Here is a 24,000-nt window from a genome sequence, read left to right on the forward strand (position 1 = left end):
CAAACACATCACTAGCTTTACACATGCTTGTTTTGTTATTTATTTCAGAAATCCTTGTGATATATTCAGTTTGTGCTGGTCTGACTTAAATAAAATAGTGTTTAAAAATTACTTTCTGTTTAAGTCAGTTTTGTGTTTGTATAGACCATAACGCATAAAAGGGCATTAATGGGAACATTAAAGAACTTTCTTTAAAAAAGTAACTAAAAAGTTACTTTTCACAGTAACGCATTACTTTTTGGTGCAAGTAATCAACAAAGTAATTGAGTTACTTTTTGAATGAAGTAACTAGTAACTGTAACTAGTTACTATTTCTTAGTAACTAGCACAACACTGTCTGTGAGTGAGTGAGTGAGTGTGTGCGTGAGTGAGTGAGTGAGTGTGTGTGTGTGAGAGAGTGAGTGAGTGAGTGTGTGTGTGTGAGAGAGTGAGTGAGTGAGTGAGTGTGTGTGTGTGTGTGCGTGAGTGTGTGCGTGTGAGAGAGTGAGTGTGTGTGCTTGAGTGTGTCTGTGAGTGAGTGAGTGAGTGTGTGTGTGCGTGAGAGTCAGCTCACTTGCACAAAAACATTCAGTATTCTTCAAAATTAATAAAAACAGTAAAATGCAATCTCAGAATTTTACACAAATAACTTGTATAATTAACTATATTAAAATACACAAATATGCTTTATGTATTTAATCTCACTTTATTAACCCATGTCTCTGCTGCTGACGTTCAATGATCTAATCCAACCAGACTAATAAGCAAAGATTCCTTTTAGATTTAAGATTAGATAAATTAGCTATATAATTAGCTATTTAGATTAGATTTAGAAATAAGAGTGTTGAACTTCTTCCCCTGTATGCTATTGTTCTTTTATCTATAATGGGAAAGGTTTGTTTGAGGATTATTCACTTCACTTTCAGTGTGAAAGGGCCGTAACATTTGCCAAAAATAGATTTTTATTGTTGTTATAAAAAAAAAAAAATCACATGACAAACAGGGAATCACATGACAGACAAGAACAAGGAACAAGACACAAAACCTACACCATGACACCAGGTGGAAAAAGTAACGCAAAAGTAATGTAACGCAGTTAGTAATGTAAAGTAACGTAACGCAGTTAGTAATGTAAAGTAATGAAACACAGTTAGTAATGTAAAGTAATGTAATGCAGTTAGTAATGTAAAGTAATGAAACACAGTTAGTAATGTAAAGTAACGTAACGCAGTTAGTAATGTAAAGTAATGTAATGCAGTTAGTAATGTAAAGTAATGTAACGCAGTTAGTAATGTAAAGTAATGTAATGCAGTTAGTAATGTAAATTAATGAAAAACAGCTAGTAATGTAAAGTAATGTAACGCAGTTAGTAATGTAAAGTAATGTAACGCAGTTAGTAATGTAAAGTAATGTAACGCAGTTAGTAATGTAAAGTAATGTAACGCAGTTAGTAATGTAAAGTAATGTAACGCAGTTAGTAATGTAAAGTAATGTAATGCAGTTAGTAATGTAAAGTAATGTAATGCAGTTAGTAATGTAAAGTAATGAAACGCAGTTAGTAATGTAAAGTAATGTAACGCAGTTAGTAATGTAAAGTAACGTAACGCAGTTAGTAATGTAAAGTAATGTAATGCAGTTAGTAATGTAAAGTAATGAAACGCAGTTAGTAATGTAAAGTAATGTAATGCAGTTAGTAATGTAAAGTAATGTAACGCAGTTAGTAATGTAAAGTAATGTAACGCAGTTAGTAATGTAAAGTAATGTAACGCAGTTAGTAATGTAAAGTAACGTAACGCAGTTAGTAATGTAAAGTAATGAAACACAGTTAGTAATGTAAAGTAATGTAATGCAGTTAGTAATGTAAAGTAATGAAACACAGTTAGTAATGTAAAGTAACGTAACGCAGTTAGTAATGTAAAGTAATGTAATGCAGTTAGTAATGTAAAGTAATGTAACGCAGTTAGTAATGTAAAGTAATGTAATGCAGTTAGTAATGTAAATTAATGAAAAACAGCTAGTAATGTAAAGTAATGTAACGCAGTTAGTAATGTAAAGTAATGTAACGCAGTTAGTAATGTAAAGTAATGTAACGCAGTTAGTAATGTAAAGTAATGTAACGCAGTTAGTAATGTAAAGTAATGTAACGCAGTTAGTAATGTAAAGTAATGTAACGCAGTTAGTAATGTAAAGTAATGTAATGCAGTTAGTAATGTAAAGTAATGTAACGCAATTAGTAATGTAAAGTAATGTAACGCAGTTAGTAATGTAAAGTAATGTAATGCAGTTAGTAATGTAAAGTAATGTAACGTGGTTAGTAATGTAAAGTAATGTAACGCAGTTAGTAATGTAAAGTAATGTAACGCAGTTAGTAATGTAAAGTAATGTAACGCAGTTAGTAATGTAAAGTAACGTAACGCAGTTAGTAATGTAAAGTAATGTAACGCAGTTAGTAATGTAAAGTAACGTAACGCAGTTAGTAATGTAAAGTAATTTGACGCAGTTAGTAATGTAAAGTAATGTAACGCAGTTAGTAATGTAAAGTAATGTAACGCAGTTAGTAATGTAAAGTAATGACACACAGTTAGTAATGTAAAGTAATGCAACGCAGTTAGTAATGTAAAGTAATGTAACGCAATTAGTATTGTAAAGTAATGTAATGCAGTTAGTAATGTAAAGTAATGTAATGCAGTTAGTAATGTAAAGTAATGTAACGCAGTTAGTAATGTAAAGTAATGTAACGCAGTTAGTAATGTAAAGTAATGTAACGCAGTTAGTAATGTAAAGTAATGTAACGCAGTTAGTAATGTAAAGTAATGTAACGCAGTTAGTAATGTAAAGTAACGTAACGCAGTTAGTAATGTAAAGTAATGTAACGCAGTTAGTAATGTAAAGTAATGTAACGCAGTTAGTAATGTAAAGTAACGTAACGCAGTTAGTAATGTAAAGCAATGTGACGCAGTTAGTAATGTAAAGTAATGTAACGCAGTTAGTAATGTAAAGTAATGTAACGCAGTTAGTAATGTAAAGTAATGTAACGCAGTTAGTAATGTAAAGTAACGTAACGCAGTTAGTAATGTAAAGCAATGTGACGCAGTTAGTAATGTAAAGTAACGTAACGCAGTTAGTAATGTAAAGCAATGTGACGCAGTTAGTAATGTAATGTAATGTAACGCAGTTAGTAATGTAAAGTAATGTAATGCAGTTAGCAGTGTTGTGTGTAACGCGTTACAAAGTAACGCGTTACAGTAACGTAACTACTTTTTCGGGTAAAAAGTAGTGTAACGCGTTACTACTGAAAATTTGGTAACGAAACGTAGTTCCTTTTTCAATTTCGCACAACGTTACTTTTCCCATGGACAGATTTGACAGCAACACTGTCTCCTCAGCTGCGCGCTTGCAATAGTCACAAGCTCCACATGGTACGTGACAGAGGCTGGTAGCATAGCAATCAATTCTGTGAATTACACTGCGCAAACCAAAAGTAATACTCCCACCGGATGAAGAAGAGTTGGCTCTCCACAGAACATAAAATATTAATTGTATTGAATTTTTCGTGTTCGCATTTATGAGGAAAGAAACAATGTTATGGACGTAACAGTTCTTCGGACTTGACCGCTCTGAAAGCGGCACTAAAAGACTGCTTTAAATCTTTCACAGAGACCTCAAACAGGCATTTAAAACACCAAATATTAAGGATTGGCATATCAAGCAAAATAATATTCGATGATTGCTCGAAAATCGTACCTCTACCCCCACATGCTTATAAGACGGCGTTCGCTCAAATCCCGCTCCGATATTAAAATGTCTCTGTATAGACCTGCGTGTTGTAGCCTAGTCATTAAAGAAAACGATTTAGTTTCATATTTATGTTTAAATAAAATAATTTATTTTTTAATTTTATCAATGTTGATTATATGAAAAGTGAAAAGCATGAGTAAGAGCAAATGCGCAGTCGGGAGACAAATGGAGTGGGCAGACATGATTTTGACCACTTCATTAAGTTTGTTTTTGTAGAAAGCCTTTCTTTAAAGTGAATTTCCTTTTGTATTAATTGTATCTTAATTTTAATCAATGTTTCATCAACCAATTGTCTTATTTTAAGCAGTAACTTTAAATAAGCAGTAAATATAGCAGGCAATATAATCAGGACTTCTCAGGAGCTCCGTGCCGGCGCGTGGACTGAGCTCGTCTCATAAATGAACCGAAACTTAGCGCAAGCTACTTGCCTCAAAGATCTGAGAAATTTATAGAAAGCTTGAAATGTGTACTTTAAAACAAAACTATTCAAAACGAGAGAAAACAGACTCTCTGCTTATGTAATCCATATGAAATGTGCATTTCTCTCTGGCGCGTTCACTACTGTGAAGATCGCGAGTCAGCATCGTCAACTTTATCTTTGCAGCCGACACTGACTGACAAAGAAAACACTTGTTTATTAATAAACAATTAAAATGTATCCTTGCTATATTTGATATTCGATATTCATAATCATTTCTTTTGCCGGTTCTTTGTGACATTTTTCACGAACGTGTCACCACCGCTCAATAGTTAATATTGTGCTTTGGTGTTCAGTTTATACAGGTTTTTCAAATGTTATTTAAATAAATATATATTTTTTTTCTATCTCAAAATCTCTACTTTTTTTTTTAGTTTTTTTTTCTAGTTTTTCAATAAGTAGCCTAGAGTTCATGGTAGAATTTTGTGTAGGCCTACACATTTAGGAACAGATATTGGGTTCTGCCCAAAGTCAAGCAACATAAAAGTAACGTAAAAGTAACGAGTAAGATAAAAAGTTACTTTCCAAAGGGGGTAACTAAGTAAAGTAACGGATTACTTTTTTAAGAAGTAACGAGTAACGAGAAAACACTACTTTTTAAAAGTAACTTCCCCAACACTGGCAGTTAGTAATGTAAAGTAATGTAACGCAGTTAGTAATGTAAAGTAACGTAACGCAGTTAGTAATGTAAAGTAACGTAACGCAGTTAGTAATGTAAAGTAATGTAACGCAGTTAGTAATGTAAAGTAACGTAACGCAGTTAGTAATGTAAAGTAATGTGACGCAGTTAGTAATGTAAAGTAATGTAATGCAGTTAGTAATGTAAAGTAACGTAACGCAGTTAGTAATGTAAAGTAACGTAACGCAGTTAGTAATGTAAAGTAACGTAACGCAGTTAGTAATGTAAAGTAATGTAACGCAGTTAGTAATGTAAAGTAATGTAACGCAGTTAGTAATGTAATGTAACGTAACGCAGTTAGTAATGTAAAGTAATGTAACGCAGTTAGTAATGTAATGTAATGTAACGCAGTTAGTAATGTAAAGTAACGTAACGCAGTTAGTAATGTAAAGTAATGTAACGCAGTTAGTAATGTAAAGTAACGTAACGCAGTTAGTAATGTAAAGTAATGTAACGCAGTTAGTAATGTAATGTAACGTAACGCAGTTAGTAATGTAAAGTAATGTAACGCAGTTAGTAATGTAAAGTAACGTAACGCAGTTAGTAATGTAAAGTAACGTAACGCAGTTAGTAATGTAAAGTAATGTAACGCAGTTAGTAATGTAATGTAATGTAACGCAGTTAGTAATGTAAAGTAACGTAACGCAGTTAGTAATGTAAAGTAATGTAACGCAGTTAGTAATGTAAAGTAACGTAACGCAGTTAGTAATGTAAAGTAACGTAACGCAGTTAGTAATGTAAAGTAATGTGACGCAGTTAGTAATGTAAAGTAATGTAACGCAGTTAGTAATGTAATGTAACGTAACGCAGTTAGTAATGTAAAGTAATGTAACGCAGTTAGTAATGTAATGTAATGTAACAGTACTTTTCATAAAAAGTAACTAAATAATGCAATTAGGTACTTTTTTTGGGGGAGTAACGCAATATTGTAATGCATTATTAGTAACAGTTCCCCATCACTGCTCGTGACACAGCGGCCGTGGATCCCTCAACTCATCATTACTGTCAAACACACATCATGAGATTCACACACTGATCCCTGATTTCACGGTGAGTGATCGAGTCTTGCAGTGTTACACATCTACTTTATAAAAAGAGACATTTTCAGCATTAATAAACAACATAAAAAAGAGAAAGAGAAAAGCTTGTCAAAATATCTTGAAATATCCCACAGTCTGACACGCTGGACTGGATTATACTGTCACTAGGAGTGTAATGGCACACACAAATTACTCCGTGCTTCAGGAGAAGAAAACAAACCATGTAAGTTGTTTACTGAATGTCTCTAAAACAAGTCAAGGTAAATATATCTGCCACTGCAGAGACACACACTGTGCTTTATGCAGCTGTTGTAATCAGAGGAAGAGACCTGAAGTGCAAAATATGTTAGCAAAATATTTTAGAATTAGGCTAAAATTATTCCGCTCCATTGAAGTCTGTGAAGTTAAACATGCTGTCAGGATAATGTTTTCTGTGAGATGGAAATACTTGCATGAATTTTGTACCATTTACAGGTTAGTATAAGCTTGTAAGATGTAAGTTGTGCGCTGAGGAAAACCACACCGGACACACAGACCCGCACCACAAGTGTTTGGTGTATTACACCCCTAATTATTATATTTTTAGTGTGTTTTTTGAGGTTTGTGTTTGTCATTTTTAGGTTCAAAAGAAAGGTAAAAGCTCTTTATGGTTTATAAATGATTAAATCAGTGTTATTAGCATTAGACTCTTTGTGGTCGAGGGAATAAAAGTTACACATTGCGATTTGGTTTCGGCTGCTTCTGGAAAAGCAGTTTTGTCCAGTAAAGCATAACTCGTCTGTGCAGATCTAACACCCTCCTGTCGCTGTAATGAGGGATCTGAAGTCTCGTTCTCTCTGTGTGTGTGTGTCGACAGATGTTACAGTAATGCTGGAGTCGTTACTGTTAAACATCTGCTAGTGTCTGGAATTACGGTATCTTGCTGTAAACGTGAAGCAGCCGTTGGTCTACAGGTTTTGAGTGGTTACGCTGCGTTATATTTTTGCATTTTAATAAGCATAACCAAAGAAACTAAGCTTGTTAAGCATCATCTGGTCCTGCGGTTCTACTTGATGCCACTAGGATAATAAATAGCATGCATTTGCCTTGATATAGTTTCAGGGAACATTGCACCGGCTAATGGTTTACAGGAACTCAAGAGACTGAAGCTCAGATGAACACAATTATAGCCAGCAAGACAAACAATCCCTGTTGACATGAACAAGTCATTTCATCCTCTAGAAGGGAACTTCAGACCAGTGTTTTCTCAGACGCAATCTTGATTAAGCAAGACGAATGACTTTCTCCGGCAAATTAGACAAAGCGGCTTGAAATCATCATCATTTTGTGTAGGAAACAGGAGATGTATATTTGGCTTTCCAGCTCCCACTGCAGAAAGAAGAGGTGAACATGTTCTTCACAAGCGTCCATTCAGAAATGTGTAATTCGCTAAACCTAATGCAGTGTCTACAAAGCTGTGGCATTTTAAAGAGACCATTAATCATTTCATCAAAGCATCTGAATATAATAAACACTATCAATCAAAAGTTTGAGGCAAGTAAGTAAAAAACAAACAAAAAAGAAATTAATATTTTTATTCAGCAAGGATGCATTAAATTGATCAAAAGTGACAGTAAAGACATTTATAATGTGACAAAAGATTCTGTTTTAAATAAACGCTGTTCTTTTTAAATTTCTATTCATCAGAGAATCATGAAGAATAAAATATATGATGGTTTCCACTGAAATCTGAAGTAGCACGACTGTTTTCAACACTGATAATAATCATAAATGTGTCTTGAGCATCAGATCATCATATTAGAGTGATTTCTGAAGGATCATGTGACACTGAAGACTGGAGTAATGATGCTGAAAATTCACATTTACATTTACATTTAGTCATTTAGCAGACGCTTTTATCCAAAGCGACTTACATCTGAGGACTAAAGCAAGCGAGTCATCGTGAAGAGGGAAGAACGACGCAAGAAGTGCTCAAAATACAAAGTTCAGGCATTGCTCAGAGTAGCAAAAGCCAGACAAGGGAAGATTTAAAAGGGAAGGAAAGATTTAAAAGAGAATTATTTTTTTAATTTTTTTTTAATTTTTTTTTATGTTAAGTACTCACGGAAGAGATGAGTTTTCAGTTGTCTTTTGAATGCTGTCAGGGATTCTGCATTACGGACGAGGGTGGGGAGATCACTCCACCAGCATGGAACCGTGAATGAGAATGTTCTGGAGAGTGATTTAGTGCCCCGCTGTGATGGCACCACGAGCCGTCGCTCCTTGGCCGATCGTAGGCTTCTGGTAGGGATGTAGACTTGTAGTAGTGAGTGGAAGTAGGAGGGAGCTGAACCTGTGGTCAATCTGTAAGCAAGCGTCAAAGCCTTGAACTTGATGCGAGCAGCGAGTGGTAGCCAGTGCAGAGAGATGAACAGAGGAGTGACGTGGGCCCTTTTGGGCTCGTTGAAGACAAGACGAGCTGCAGCATTCTGGATCATTTGTAGAGGTTTAGTTGCACATGATGGAAGTCCAGCCAGAAGAGCATTGCAGTAATCAAGCCTAGAAATGACCAGGGCCTGGACGAGAAGTTGTGTTGCATGCTCAGTTAGGAAAGGCCTGATGTTATACATTGCAAACCTGCATGATCGAGCTGTCTTTGTAATGTGGTCTGTGAAGGTCAGCTGGTCATCAAAGATTACTCCAAGATTTCTGACCGACCTTGATGGGGTGATTGAGGATGACTCTAGCTGGATAGTGAGGTCGTGCTGTAGAGACTGATTGGCAGGGAGGACGAGAAGCTCAGTCTTTGCCAGGTTGAGCTGCAGGTGATGTTCCTTCATCCATGCCGAGATGTCCGCCAGACAGCTTTAGATCCGTACAGCTACTGTGGGATCATCTGGTGGAAATGAGAGGTGGAGCTGTGTGTCATCAGCAAAGCAAAGGTAAGAGAAACCATGTGCCTGTATGATGGGTCCCAGTGATGTGGTGTAAATGGAGAAGAGGAGCGGTCCGAGAACTGAACCCTGAGGAACTCCTGTGGTCAGTTGATGTGCTTTGATACCTCACCTCTCCATGTAACCCTGAAGGACCTACCTGTGAGATAGGACTCAAACCAGTGGAGAGAAGTACCTGTGATGCCCAGTGATGAGAGGGCGGACAGAAGGATCTGATGATTCACAGTGTCGAAGGCAGCAGACAGATCCAGGAGGATGAGAACTGAAGATTTGGAAGCAGCTTTTGCGACCCGCAGGGCTTCGGTGACCGACAGTAGTGCAGTCTCGGTTGAATGGCCTTTCTTGAAGCCAGATTGGTTGACATCCAGCTGGTTGGTCAGAGACAGGAAAGATGACACTTGGTTGAAAGCAACTCGTTCAAGTGTTTTCGCAATGAATGGTAGGAGAGAGACAGGTCTGTAGTTCTCTAGAAGTGATGTGTCTAATGTTGTTGTTTTTAAGCAGAGGAGTTAACCGAGCCTACTTGAATGCTGTAGGGAAAATGCCAGTGTGGAGGGATGAGTTGATAATGTGTGTGAGAGCTGGTAGAAGTGTGGGAGAGATGGCTTGTAGAAGGTGTGAGGGGATGGGGTCTAGAGGGCAGGTGGTAGGATGACTGGAGAGGAGAAGTTTAGATACTTCTTCCTCGGTTAGCGGAGAGAAGGTAAAGAGAGGGTTTCTGGTAGTGGGAGAGGATGGTTTGGGTTCCTGTGTGTGTGGAGTTGAGAACTTACTGCTGATAGAGGTTGTTTTGTTGTTGAAGAAGTTAGCAAAATCATCAGCAGTTAAAGAGGAGGTGGGTGAGGGTGGAGGTGGACAGAGGAGAGAATTGAATGTCTTGAACAGTGAACGTGTGTTAGAGGCGCTGTTGATCTTGCTGTGGAAATATGAAGATTTTGCAGCGTGGACATCAGCAGAAAAGGCAGAGAGCAGAGATTGATACCTACTGAGGTCAGATGTCTCTTTTGATTTGCGCCATTTCCTCTCCATTGCCCTGAGTTTGGTCCGGTGTTCACGAAGAACCTCAGATAACCAGGGGTTAGAGGGAGTGGTGCGTGCTGGCCTGGAGGAGAGAGGGCAGATATTGTCTAAAGAAGAAGTTAAAGTGTAGCATAAAGTATCCATTGCCGTGTTCAGGGTGAGGGAAGAGAAGATGACACAGCAGAGGAAAGATGGGAAGGAGAAAGTGAGCGCAGGTTTCGTCTGAAAGTAACTGGTAGGGGGGTTGGTGGAGCATGGGTAGTGAGCTGTAGATTGAAAGTAATGAGGGAATGATCTGAAACATGGAGAGGTTTCACCAAAATGTTGTCTGGGATTCAGTTGCGTGTGTAAACCAGGTCCAGTTGGTTGCCTGACTTGTGAGTACCTGTGGTGATGAGCCGTTTGAGATCGAATGAGGCTAGAAGAGAGATGAAGTGTGTTGCATAAGCCTTTTCTAGATGAATGTTGAAATCACCAAAGACTACGAGTGGGATGCCATCCTCAGGGAAAGAGGACAGCAGCACGTCCAGCTCCTCTACAAAGCTTCCCAGTTGACCTGGGGGGCGATAAATAACTACAATATGGATCCTATTGTCATGCCATTTTTCATTTTTCAGCAAAAATTCAGCTTTGATCACAGGAATAAATGACACTTTTCTGTATATTCACATAGAAAACAGCTGATTTACATTAGGATCATATTTCAGGTTTTTACTGTATTTCTGATCAAATAAACGCAGCTTTGGTGAACAGAAGAGACAAAAACAATAAAATCTCACGACCCTAAAACTTTAAACAGTAGAGTACACAAAATTTAACTTCATAAAATGAATGATATAAAATGAATAAATAAATAAAATAGAAATATAAAAATCAAACTATTGTAACATCTGTAAAATGGCACGATTTAAATAATACATTTAAGAACAATAGTCTGACCCTTGCTAATATTAAAAAATAGTTGTTAAGCCACCAAAACGAAACATTTCTGCAAAAAGCAAGCAAACAAACAAACAGAAACAAACAAACACACCGTCCAGCTTGAACTGCAGTGGTAAACCCCCACTCAACAGTAAGGGGACGTGATTAAATGCTTCAATGGTTTTTAAATAATTAATCACATTAGATTAATGCTCTAAATTTGACAGTTGTAGTGATGTAAATAAAGTTTGACGGGCAGCGAGGAGCATCTATGACCGCAGATCTGCCCTGTCATGGACACTGAGTGTGTGTTCCTCCGCTGGCAGAGACCAGAGCTCTTCGTAATCCCTGAAGACATGTGTCAGTCTGACGGACAGCAATCACTCTATGAATGACAGCGTATTCTCTCTATATACGGTCCAAACCCATAATAGTACTTGGACTCTTATCCACGAATAGACGATGATTAAAGTGCCCCTGTTATGCTATTTTAAAGGCTCCTATGTTTTGGAGTCTCCTACAATAAGTTTACACACTTTAATTTTCTCATGATACACATCGCAGATCAGCTCTTTTCTCACAGTGTCTGAAACGGTTCCTTTGAAGATTCAGTCTCTCTAAACTCCGCCTCTCTGAGAGCTGCTCTGCTCTGATTGGTCGACCACTGACATCTGACACCACTGACAGCGCATGTCAGAAATCCATTATCTGAATATCAGCTCCGGATCTTCCTCAGCGCTCGATACACAGGGATACGAACAGTCATGATGGCGTCGCCGTTTTTCCGTATCAGTTCCAGTTTGAGTCCTCATGCTTTTAAAATGTGTTTAAAGTGTATTTGCAGTGCAGAAAACAGTGTCTTCTCGACACGAACAACACGAACCGAACTCTTCCAGTCTCAGACACAACTAGAGCGTTTGAGGGCGGGGCTAAGAGACGCCACTCAGCCAATCAAGACCTTAGACTGGCATTATGCAAATTAGTTCCACTGTTACATGTAACAGGAAGTGAGACTGGATCAGTAATAACTGCGTGGCTTATTTAGTATATTTGTAACTTCTCACGAAAAATCTGTGCCTAATTTCACAACACGTTCGTACGCACATGAATTTGTTGTTAACCTCGTTCTGATGTTAGTGAGTGTTGGGTACTGTAAATGAGCGGCCGTTAGTCATTTGCATAAACACGCCCACACATCTCCATATAAGGGCTTTCTGCTGCCATTCTCACCAGTTCTCACAATAAACACCTTTTACACACAGTTATTCAGAGAATAGCAGCTATAACACAGCTTTTCTTACTCTTTAACTCTATATGATGGAATGTATTTAAGACAAAATTAAATTGTATTATTTAATAATTTTATATATGGATTATATAATACAATTAATGCAACATACTTATAATTGTACTCGTGCAGACCTCTTACATTCACAAAGGGCTTTGTCACACACTACATGAAAGCTAACATTCGCATAAGCGTAATAGGCACTTTAAGGATGAGCTTCGAGCGGCTTGTTCAATCTGAACATCAACTCAAAAACAACTGTGTTCTGTGTGACGGTAATCTTCCTTCACGGTCTTACTCTCTCACTGAAACAGCCGGTTTCATGTAGCATTGGCTTCAGCTGAAGAGCAGGTTTAGTAGTAATGACGTAATGCTGGTGTTTGTTCAGGCACTGCTGTGAATGGGACTTTGTCAGCCCTTCACGAAGGAAATCATTGCTACAAACTACTTGAATCTGTCAACACATGTTTCCATGGGCTGACAAATGAATGTAATGTTCGTTCTGTGAAGACGATGCCAGCTGACATGGTTTTCATTGGGAACTGCTCAAGACACTTGTTTTCTCACTTTTTCAACTTCTAAAAGTCTAAATGATCAACAGAGAGTGACAGCTGAAGCTTTACATCTTTGATTTTTGCCAACTTTATGGAAATTATTTGGAAATTGCTCCAAATGTTTCTCCAAGTTTGCATTCATCGCCTTTTACACTCCATACGGTCACACAATCAAACCACACTATCATAGATTTAAGCAACATATAACTGTATAATAACAGTATAATAACTGTTTTTATGCAAAAACTTCTCAGATCAATATATATATATTCATAAATGTTTGGATATATTTTTATTAGGGCAAGTTGCCAAATATTTTATATGTATTATATGTATTTTTTGTAATTACAACATAGGTGTGGGTAATAAACAATAAGCAAATGTAGAATAATGAATGGTTACAGAGAGAATACCAGAGATGTGTAGACTCTGTAGTCAGAAATTCTGTCCGTCCAAAAGCAACAATTATTTCGTAGTGAGCAAACAGAGCATGCCTTCACACCTCCTCAGAGACGGAGTAGAAACTGTGATGAATGATTGGCTTTAAAACGTTAACACATTATTAATCCAACCTTTTTTTTTTTTACATTTTAGTTTGACGTTCGTCTACAGTTTTTCTAAATGTTACAGCTTGTTTCAGGACTTTCAGAGAACATTCAAAAGTAACATTCCCATAATGTTTTGCAAAATTATAAAGTGGAAAGTTCCCTTAATGTTCATATATATCCAAGAAAAACAAGTTTTAAAACGTTTAAATAACTGGATGTTTTGAACGTTCAGGGAATATTCAGAAATAATTGAATGGGAAATGTTAGCAAAATGTTCTTACAACATGTTGTTGTCATATGCATTTATCAAGTTTGCCTCTAATTCTTCTCTTTATTCCTCCTCTAAATTTGCTTTAGGAACATAAAAAAATAATAAAATATTCTAACTATTTTACATTCACCCTTCATTTCTCCCTTTACCCTCTTCTACTTCTGTTACTCCTTTCCTGATGAATTCTTAGAAATATGCAAATCACTGTTTATTAGACCATTCAGAGAAAACATCAGTTTTATGTGCCGTCAGCATCAAATGTGTCGCGGTTCAGTTTACTGTTCGCCGCTGTAGAGTTTAACACTCTCGGCTTGCAAACAGAGGACTTCTCACTTTTTTGATTTTAACACTCATGCTGCGGTGTAACTCTTTAAAACAAGCTCCTAACTCGAGCAGAGTAAAAAAAAAGTCCCAACATAACTCCAAACTGGGTCAAAAGCCTCCCTCTTTTGGATTTCATGTCTATTAAAAGCCCACAGACTCCCCACAGCTGCACACACAGCCGTCGGCCCCTGAGGGCCCTGCGCCTCAGAGACGGAGATACACCCCTCGCTGCGGCCTTTATGTGGCCTTCCAGTTCCAGTGCTGAGGTCTCACACACACACACACACACACACACACACACACACACACACACACACACACACACACACACACACACACACACACACACACACACACACACACACACAGCCGTCGGCCCCTGAGGGCCCTGCGCCTCAGAGACGGAGATACAGCCCTCGCTGCGGCCTTCATGTGGCCTTCCAGTGCTGAGGTTTGAGAGTTTAGGAGCTCTCGAATCATATCATATCACACACCACACCACACGCACGCACACACACCTACGCACGCACACACACACACACACACGCACTCGCACACACACACACACACACACACACACACACACACACACACACACACGCACGCACACATATGTAAACAAACACGTGTTTATTGCTGTTCTTAACTTCCACAGCCAATAATTAAATAAATATACATATACATATAATAAAAAAGACAGAGATAGATAGATATATAGATAGATAGATATATAGATAGATAGATAGATAGATAGATAGATAGATAGATAGATAGATAGATAGACAGATAGACTCTCTGAAAAGGCTAGTGTCTTTAAGCTGTTTGTTTGTGTAACGTCTGACCATTGGCCAGTCCTCTGCAAATATAGCTCTTTATTGCTACAACGTTCATATACACTCTCCTGTTCAGAAGGATAGCGTGCTCAAACCCGACCAGTACATGTGTGTGTACAGCTGTGTGGGACTGTTTTACAGAGCAGTGTAGTGTGTGTGTGTGTGTGTGTGTGTGTGTGTGTGTGTGTGTGTGTGTGTGTGTGTGTGTGTGTGTGTCTATAGTGTTTGAAGATAATATGTATCGTGCAGCAGATTTCTCTGAGCTCCAGCGGTGAACATGTTCTCGTATACTTTACGTTTACCACTCAGTGTAAAGAGATTATACAAGAGTTAGTTCTGGTCCTCACGTTTGATTGGCCAAGATTCTCTGTGCATTAGGGCTGGGGATTTTCCACAGACTCGTACTGCAGGTTACCGAAGCAAACTGGAGTTTACACTCTCTACATTCTCTACATTTAAATGAGTTTTCTATAGATTTGGCTCCATAATGACAGACGCGAATAAAAGCATTTTGTGTTACAGTTTATATTGAAACCCCAGAGCTCTGCGCAGAGCATCACATCGTGTTCCTGCACGACAAAACAGTCTCAACACTCTCTGGACACTAGTCTGGATTGTAATATATATAGTTTTAGCTGTGTGTTCACTTTACTCGGTCAGACTGGCGAAGGGAAGACATAAACGTGTGTATGTTATAACACAATAGTGCTTTATAAATGCGCAGACATGTTTAGTCTACTTTATGTTGATGAATCAGAGATGTGCACTTTTCAAACATTCTGTAAATATCAAATGCTGATGAAAATATAGACGTATAATGACTTATCATCATTAATATTCAGATCTAAACCAGCATGTGCTGTTTTAAACTCCATCGACCTCCAGTTCTGCAGCCGAGTTGCACAGTTTGTCCATATTTCGTACTGAACTCATTTTACAGCCTTGAGCTGACACATGGGCCGGCGATGTGACCACACATCCACACATAGATTTACAGGAATATAAGTGATGTTTTGAAACAACAAGGTTTTGAAGTAGTAACTTCTTTTATGTTTCTGGCACATCGTACACCTGAAATTATATGTCTGAATCAATTTAGTCCAGAAACGCTGTGAGAATGTGGACAATTATATCAAACCCGACAGTTCTGAGACACGGACGTCTGTAATTCTCGATTCTCAACCTTTTAAAGTCCAGCACAACTCTCAAAGCCTCCAGATAAGATAAGATACTTCCTCCAGCATTTCTGATATAATTATGGCATATACTATATATATATGGTAAACTGGGAAACAAACAGAAGTAATAATTAAGGGGATTTTTTTAAATTAAATATGATTTCTTGATTTTATGTATTTTTAAAATAATTTTAAGTTAAGCAAGTTAAGTTGTTAATCAAGTTAAATAATTTTATAATGAAATGTATTTTTATTATCGATTAATAAAAACAATAAAAATAAAAGGAAACATCTATAGCACAAACATGGTTGACATTGGATGTCCTGCATGTGTAAGCGCTGGACTCACATCTGTTCACTCTGAATGTTTGCTCACCACAGAACATGTTTTATGTTAACACACCTACAGATGTCAGGCCAGAGTCAAAGTCGTTACTGGGTCCAGCTCCAGGTCACCACAGTCCACATTTATGTGTTCTCTTACAGTCTCACGGCTCTCCTAATGAAAGGTTTGCTTGCTTAGATGTTTTTATGTCCTGAAGGCCAAGCTTTTCGTTTCTCTTTCTCCCGGCCTTTCAATCCGCTCCACAAAGCCGAAGTGTTATGAGTGTGTGCTTGAAGCTTTCATGGAGGGCAAACATTTGTTCTTTACTGAAGGCCAATGATCTTCATCTCAAGCTAAACTTATTGTCTTCTGCTGACAAGATACATTTACTGTACAAGCAACTTGCACTGACATATCTTAAAATATGCCAGTGCTATTGTTTTGTCTCAAGACACACATTGTTTGTCAGTACATTGTTTGTTTTTTTGAGAATGACGCTGTGGGAACGTTTATATCCCCGCCGCCGTACTGACCAGTGCTTGTCTTGTGTCATTTACTACTTAAATGTTGTAATTGAACTAAGGCCTAATCCTGGCTTAATCTAAACCCTGTCTGTAAAACCGGATCATAGAGAGGACTATGCTTAAAATAAAATAAAATTAAAAAAAACATTAAAATGCTAGTGAATTAGGAAACATTCAAGAAACCAATTCCTATCATAATTTAGCTTCTAATTTAATTTATTTACAAAATATTTAAAAATAAATTAACAATGTTTACTAGAAAAAAACAAGACAAAAGCGCTAATTAAGACCCTTATTTTGGGCAGTGTTTGCATGTATGCATTGTATACTAACTGAAAAACATGTTTTTTGAAAATATATCCTGAATTATGTTTAATTTTTCTTGTACTGTATGCACATCTAACATAATTTTAATAATGCTTCACAATATAAATAAAATTAATTTATCAATGGAGGACAAAACAGCACACATAATGAGTTTGCACGCGATCATAGGAACTCGAGAGAAAGGGAATCTCCCGTCTGCATTATCCTGCGGACCCGTGATCTACGCGAGATCATGATCACTTGCATTAGACCTTATTCCCTCAGGAAGAAAGCCAACAGGAGGTGAAGCAGTGTATGCTTTTCTTTACACGTCGGGACATTTTATGAATGAACACTGTCAGCCCCATTTACTACATTTACATTTATTCATTTATCAGACGGTTTTATCCAAAGCGACTTACAAATGAGAACAATAGAAGCAGTTAGACTAACAGTAGGACAACAATATGCTGTGCTATGACCCTTCCCAGTTTAATGTAACGTAGTACTTTTTTTTTAATAAACAGAAGAGAAAGTGTTAGTATTACTGGATCAACTAGAGCTAGAGCCGACGTGCTCCACTCCCAAACAAACAACACGTGAATCGTGTGTATCCCCACTCGTAATGTAGCGAGGGCAGGGAGGAACACACGACCATTATACCATTATACTCCTGTCTTCATATATATATATATATTAGTGCTGTCAAACGATTCAAATATTGAATCGCGATTAATCGCATTAATGTCATAGTTAACTCGCAATTAATCGCACATTTTTATCTGTTCTAAATGTCTCTTGATTTCTTTTTGTCCCATTATTTTTTCTCATTTTAATGCTCTTATCAACATGGAAAAGTGGATCGGCTTGCTTTGTGCAAATGTTTTTTATTGAAACCAACATTGGCATATACTGTGTTCAATTTCACACTAACATTCTCACTTGGAGCAAATCATCTCTCACACACTGTAACACTGGCCATCAATAAAAGGGTGAAAGAAATACTGACGAGGGGGCGGAGAATTCGCATCAGCTGTGTGTGTGTGTGTGTGTGTGTGTGTGTGTGTGTGTGTGTGTGTGTGTGTGTGTGTGTGCTTGGCCATCAAGTGGTGTTTCAGACTGGACGTACTGCGATGATGATAGCTCAGTTCACAACGACAAAACACACAGATCACTTTGGTCTTGTCAATGGAACCATTTGGCAACTTTTTAAAAGTAAACTTTCCATTCAGAATCTTATTGGCATCCATTTCGGCGTCTCGCGCTCGTCATCCACTCAAAACGTAACGTTAACCTACTATTTGGCCGGCTCGCAGACCCAAACAAGTGTGTGCGGCGCGCCTGTTGTTTTGTTTCCGGTCTAGCTAGATCCGCTTGCGCTTTCAAAACGTCCGTGCGCGGCGCAAGCCATTGAAATAATGGGTTTCATAGCGCCGCGCACGCCGCGTCCTGTTGCAAAAGCATGTGAAAAAAAAAGTTTGCTAGGCCAAAAAGACTGTTAATCTCGCGCTAAAAAAATGAACGCCGTTAAAATGGGTTTGCGTTAACGCGGTTAATAACGTGTTTAACTGACAGCCCTAATATATATATATATATGTATAGCTGCCGGTCATGACGTCGGCCGCCTATAACTGACTGGACTGATTCCACACATGCTTCAGGACACGATCACGCAGAGCGCTCCCACAGCATCATGTCTGACGCAGCGCAAGAACTAAACCTAAGATATATTTTCTTATTGTCCTGCACAGTTTTACTTCTCAATTACATATATCTGATGTGTTTTGCATTCATGCATCTTAGTAGTGTATCCTATTAGAACGAAGCACTAAGAAAACATAAAAGACAGACATAAGATGTTATGGAGAATAAATCTTTGCAATTACAGCACTGCCAGTTGTTTGGCTCTGTTTTATGTGTCCAGTGAGATCTGGCACTCTGGGAGACAACAAACAAATATAAAGACATACACTCTATTCAAGTCTGAATCCGCTTCTCGTTTCACGTCAAACCCTTCATGGAGCATTCACTTTTTACTGAGAGTTCTTTTAGGCAAGTTTTTCATCTTTAAAGTGATTCTGAGCTCCACAGTTAAAGTGTTTCAGATCTGAAAGATGAATTGTTGATCCACAAATCTGCTGTGTGTTTCTCAGGGAGAGAAAGGAGACGTCGGGCTGCCAGGCGCAGATGGACCGCAAGGCGTTCCAGTGAGTCGCTTCTGCTGCTCTCACTCTTTTATCCCGCTTAACAAAAGCTGCTTTTGCTAAATATGGGCTCTATCTTGCACTCGGCGCAAATGACTTTGTACACTGAAGCATGTATCATTCCTATTTTGCACCCGCGCAAAGCGGACTTTTCCCTCCACAGACGCACGTCGGTTAACTAAGAAATATACTTGCGCTCCCCGGGGCGGTTCAGCGCAAAGAGGAGGCGTGTTCCGGCGCAAACATTCCCTCATGCTATTTTGCTGTTCTATAAAACAATTGCGCCACTGACCAGAAAAAAACTAGTCTAAAGTCAGTGGCGCGTTGCGCGTTGTTCATTATGCTATTTTAAGCGCGCATGCTTGGCCATAATGTAGCGGGTGCACAACGCGCATACACTTTGATTCTCTCATCAACACAGATGCAGCAGTTTTTATTTTTGCAAATCATACATTATACATACAATATAACAAGGAAAAATATTAACACATGAGGGAAATCATTGTGGTGTCCATGAAAATTTAGTTTTTTTCCTCCCACGCCTGTTTAACTGACGCTGATTTGTATGGGGATGGGAGAAACCCACCCACGATCGATAGATAGATAGATAGATAGATAGATAGATAGATAGATAGATAGATAGATAGATAGATAGATAGATAGAGAGATAAATAGATAAGTCTGATTTGAACGTTGAATTTCTTGTTATTTCTGCATGCATTCTACTTCAGACAGTCAATAAACAGTGCCGTCTGAGGGTGTTACTGCATGAGGGTTTATGCCATAGTTTACAGGTGCACGCAAAACATGCAATACAACGTCACTTCTCTGTCTTTCACGGTCCTGACAAGAACGTCGGTCTCCTCGGCTGTGAACCGCTCCTGACGCGCGCCTGGTAAATCCGCCGTTATAATAGCAATCCGCCATGCAACAAGCGCACCTGCTCTTAAAGGGAATGTGAGATGACGCTCTGATTGGTTTATTCCACGTTACGCCCAAACCACACCTATGAATAATGAAGCTACTTCAGACCAACCTCTTTTAGATTTGCGCCAGGAGCAAGAGGCATTTATCCCGCCGGGAAAATAGCAACAGCGCCGGGATCCGCCCACAAAGTTACTTGCGCTTTGCGCTTTGACACTTGCGTTTCAGATCGTTAAAATAGGGCCCTATGTGTCACATGTATTCAAATGCAGTTCAATGCCATATTTTTAATCCAACCAAACATCCTCAGCACATGTTGACTGAGTCCTTCATAATTAGCAGTGTCAAAAATATGACAATCCCTTTGCAGTGGTTCCTTAAAGTAACAGGGTCCTTAAAAAGTCCTAAATTCAACTGTATCAAATTTAAGGCCATATAAAGTCTTAAATTATATAAGGATAGACTTAATTATTTTTTCAAGAGGTCTTAAATTTGGGGACAGGAATGGCGATATGGCTTAATGGGGTTATTAAACTTCAAGAGGCGATGATTTAATGACTATATGTGAGCCCTGTATGTTTTTACAGTAAAAATGTGGTGCTGTTGCATCTTCTACAGGCATTCAATTATGACAATGTTAAATTTATGGTGTTTTTAATGGTGTACTGGCAAAGCCATTTCTAAAAAGCGCTGCTGCGTTTCTAATTTTCCAGAATTTCTCAGAGAGTGAAATTGCATTTTCATTCAGCCGGTGGATTGAAAAGAAGCTAATGTGGATTCTTAAAATCTAAACATAATAAGATAATAACATGTTTTAAATCAATATACAAATATAATGATTTTAAATTTTGACTTATCCCCTTAACAAAATGGTTTAAAGGCTAAAATGTCATTTATCATTAGTAAATGAATTAGTTTTTTGTCAAAACCAGTATTGTTTGAACTTGGATTATATCACTATAGAGTTGCTCAACCCGCCCATATGATATTATATTTCATTTACAAAGCCTCAAATTTGATTGTAAATACGGTATATACCTGGAGAAAGAACAAGACTAAAAAGAGAAGTCTGTTCTGGAAATGAGTGTGTGAAGCCCTGCATCCACCGCAGTGTTTACAGATCTGCGGCGCGATGGAGAGAGAGCCAGCATGAGGAATCTGACATTCCCATCAATCTCAACATCTACAACAGCCAAGTGTTTGCATGTCAAAACATCCTGTTCATTTGACAGAAAAAATATTTCTTTTATTTGAGTCTGTGGCTGTTTAGCATCCTCCACAGAACCCTCACACTATAGTTTCTTACACATTACAGCCTCAGATGTGGGCAGCTTTACATCTGTAATCAATTACCATTAGCTTTGTTTGCCTGCTTAAATGAGAGAAAAATGGATTTTATATTTGATCTACATCTGAGTTCAATCCATACATCCAGTCGAGATTAAATAATTGCATGTCAAATGAACATCCAGCCCCAGTGGATTATTGAAACTGGCAGAAGAGCACAGAAATATACAAGCCTGGTTTGCTTGTTAATGTCGCCCACACCCTTAATAAAGCACTGCATGTCTGCCAGTCTGAATTAAGAGCTGCTCCCACTCAATGCCTCAATCCTCCTCTACTGAAGCACACGCGTGACACGGCCTCAATCCTCCTCTACTGAAGCACACGCGTGACACGGCCTCAATCCTCCTCTACTGAAGCACACGCGTGACGCGGCCTTAATCCTCCTCCACTGAAGCACACGCGTGACGCGGCCTCAATCCTCCTCTACTGAAGCACACGCGTGACGCGTCCTCAATCCTCCTCTACTGAAGCACACGCGTGACACGGCCTCAATCCTCCTCTACTGAAGCACACGCGTGACGCGTCCTCAATCCTCCTCTACTGAAGCACACGCGTGACGCGGCCTCAATCCTCCTCTACTGAAGCACACGCGTGACGCGTCCTCAATCCTCCTCTACTGAAGCACACGCGTGACACGGCCTCAATCGTCCTCTACTGAAGCACACGCGTGACACGTCCTCAATCCTCCTCTACTGAAGCACACGCGTGACACGTCCTCAATCCTCCTCTACTGAAGCACACGCGTGACGCGTCCTCAATGCTCCTCTAGTGAAGCACACGCGTGACGCGTCCTCAATCCTCCTCTACTGAAGCACACGCGTGACGCGTCCTCAATCCTCCTCTACTGAAGCACACGCGTGACACGGCCTCAATCCTCCTCTACTGAAGCACACGCGTGACACGTCCTCAATCCTCCTCTACTGAAGCACACGCGTGACACGGCCTCAATCCTCCTCTACTGAAGCACACGCGTGACGCATCCTCAATCCTCCTATACTGAAGCACACGCGTGACACGGCCTCAATCCTCCTCTACTGAAGCACACGCGTGACGCATCCTCAATCCTCCTATACTGAAGCACACGCGTGACACGGCCTCAATCCTCCTCTACTGAAGCACACGCGTGACACGGCCTCAATCCTCCTCTACTGAAGCACACGCGTGACACGGCCTCAATCCTCCTCTACTGAAGCACACGCGTGACACGTCCTCAATCCTCCTCTACTGAAGCACACGCGTGACACGTCCTCAATCCTCCTCTACTGAAGCACACGCGTGACGCGGCCTCAATCCTCCTCTACTGAAGCACACGCGTGACACGTCCTCAATCCTCCTCTACTGAAGCACACGCGTGACGCGGCCTCAATCCTCCTCCACTGAAGCACGCGTGACGCGTCCTCAATCCTCCTCTACTGAAGCACACGCGTGACGCGTCCTCAATCCTCCTCTACTGAAGCACACGCGTGACACGGCCTCAATCGTCCTCTACTGAAGCACACGCGTGACACGTCCTCAATCCTCCTCTACTGAAGCACACGCGTGACACGGCCTCAATGCTCCTCTAGTGAAGCACACGCGTGACGCGTCCTCAATCCTCCTCTACTGAAGCACACGCGTGACACGTCCTCAATCCTCCTCTACTGAAGCACACGCGTGACGCGTCCTCAATGCTCCTCTAGTGAAGCACACGCGTGACGCGTCCTCAATCCTCCTCTACTGAAGCACACGCGTGACGCGTCCTCAATCCTCCTCTACTGAAGCACACGCGTGACACGGCCTCAATCCTCCTCTACTGAAGCACACGCGTGACACGTCCTCAATCCTCCTCTACTGAAGCACACGCGTGACACATCCTCAATCCTCCTCTACTGAAGCACACGCGTGACGCGGCCTCAATCCTCCTCCACTGAAGCACACACGTGACGCGTCCTCAATCCTCCACCACTGAAGCACACGCATGACACGTCCTCAATCCTCCTCTACTGAAGCACACGCGTGACGCGTCCTCAATCCTCCTCTACTGAAGCACACGCGTGACGCGTCCTCAATCCTCCTCTACTGAAGCACACGCGTGACACGGCCTCAATCCTCCTCTACTGAAGCACACGCGTTACACGTCCTCAATCCTCCTCTACTGAAGCACACGCGTGACACGTCCTCAATCCTCCTCTACTGAAGCACACGCGTGACGCGGCCTCAATCCTCCTCTACTGAAGCACACGCGTGACGCGGCCTCAATCCTCCTCTACTGAAGCACACGCGTGACGCGTCCTCAATTCTCCTCTACTGAAGCACACGCGTGACGCGTCCTCAATCCTCCTCTACTGAAGCACACGCGTGACGCGTCCTCAATTCTCCTCTACTGAAGCACACGCGTGACGCGTCCTCAATCCTCCTCTACTGAAGCACACGCGTGACGCGTCCTAAATTCTCCTCTACTGAAGCACACGCGTGACGCGTCCTCAATCCTCTTCTACTGAAGCACACGCGTGACGCGTCCTCAATTCTCCTCTACTGAAGCACACG

General features: G+C 39.9%; 1 protein-coding gene across 1 annotated transcript in view; it reads left to right on the forward strand.

Annotated features, from left to right (window-relative positions):
- The window catches only part of si:dkey-225n22.4 (collagen alpha-1(XXI) chain), a 91,417-nt gene that overhangs the window by 26,215 nt on the left and 41,202 nt on the right, over nucleotides 1-24,000 (forward strand). Inside the window, exon 16 of the mRNA XM_056240477.1 lies at nucleotides 19,153-19,206. Coding sequence (XP_056096452.1) covers nucleotides 19,153-19,206 — 54 coding nt within the window. The remainder of the gene's footprint in view (nucleotides 1-19,152; nucleotides 19,207-24,000) is intronic.

This window comes from Rhinichthys klamathensis, unplaced genomic scaffold, assembly GCF_029890125.1.
Source record: "Rhinichthys klamathensis goyatoka isolate OS25496 unplaced genomic scaffold, OSU_Roscu_1.1 h1tg000600l_1, whole genome shotgun sequence".
NCBI classification, from domain to species: domain Eukaryota; kingdom Metazoa; phylum Chordata; class Actinopteri; order Cypriniformes; family Leuciscidae; genus Rhinichthys; species Rhinichthys klamathensis.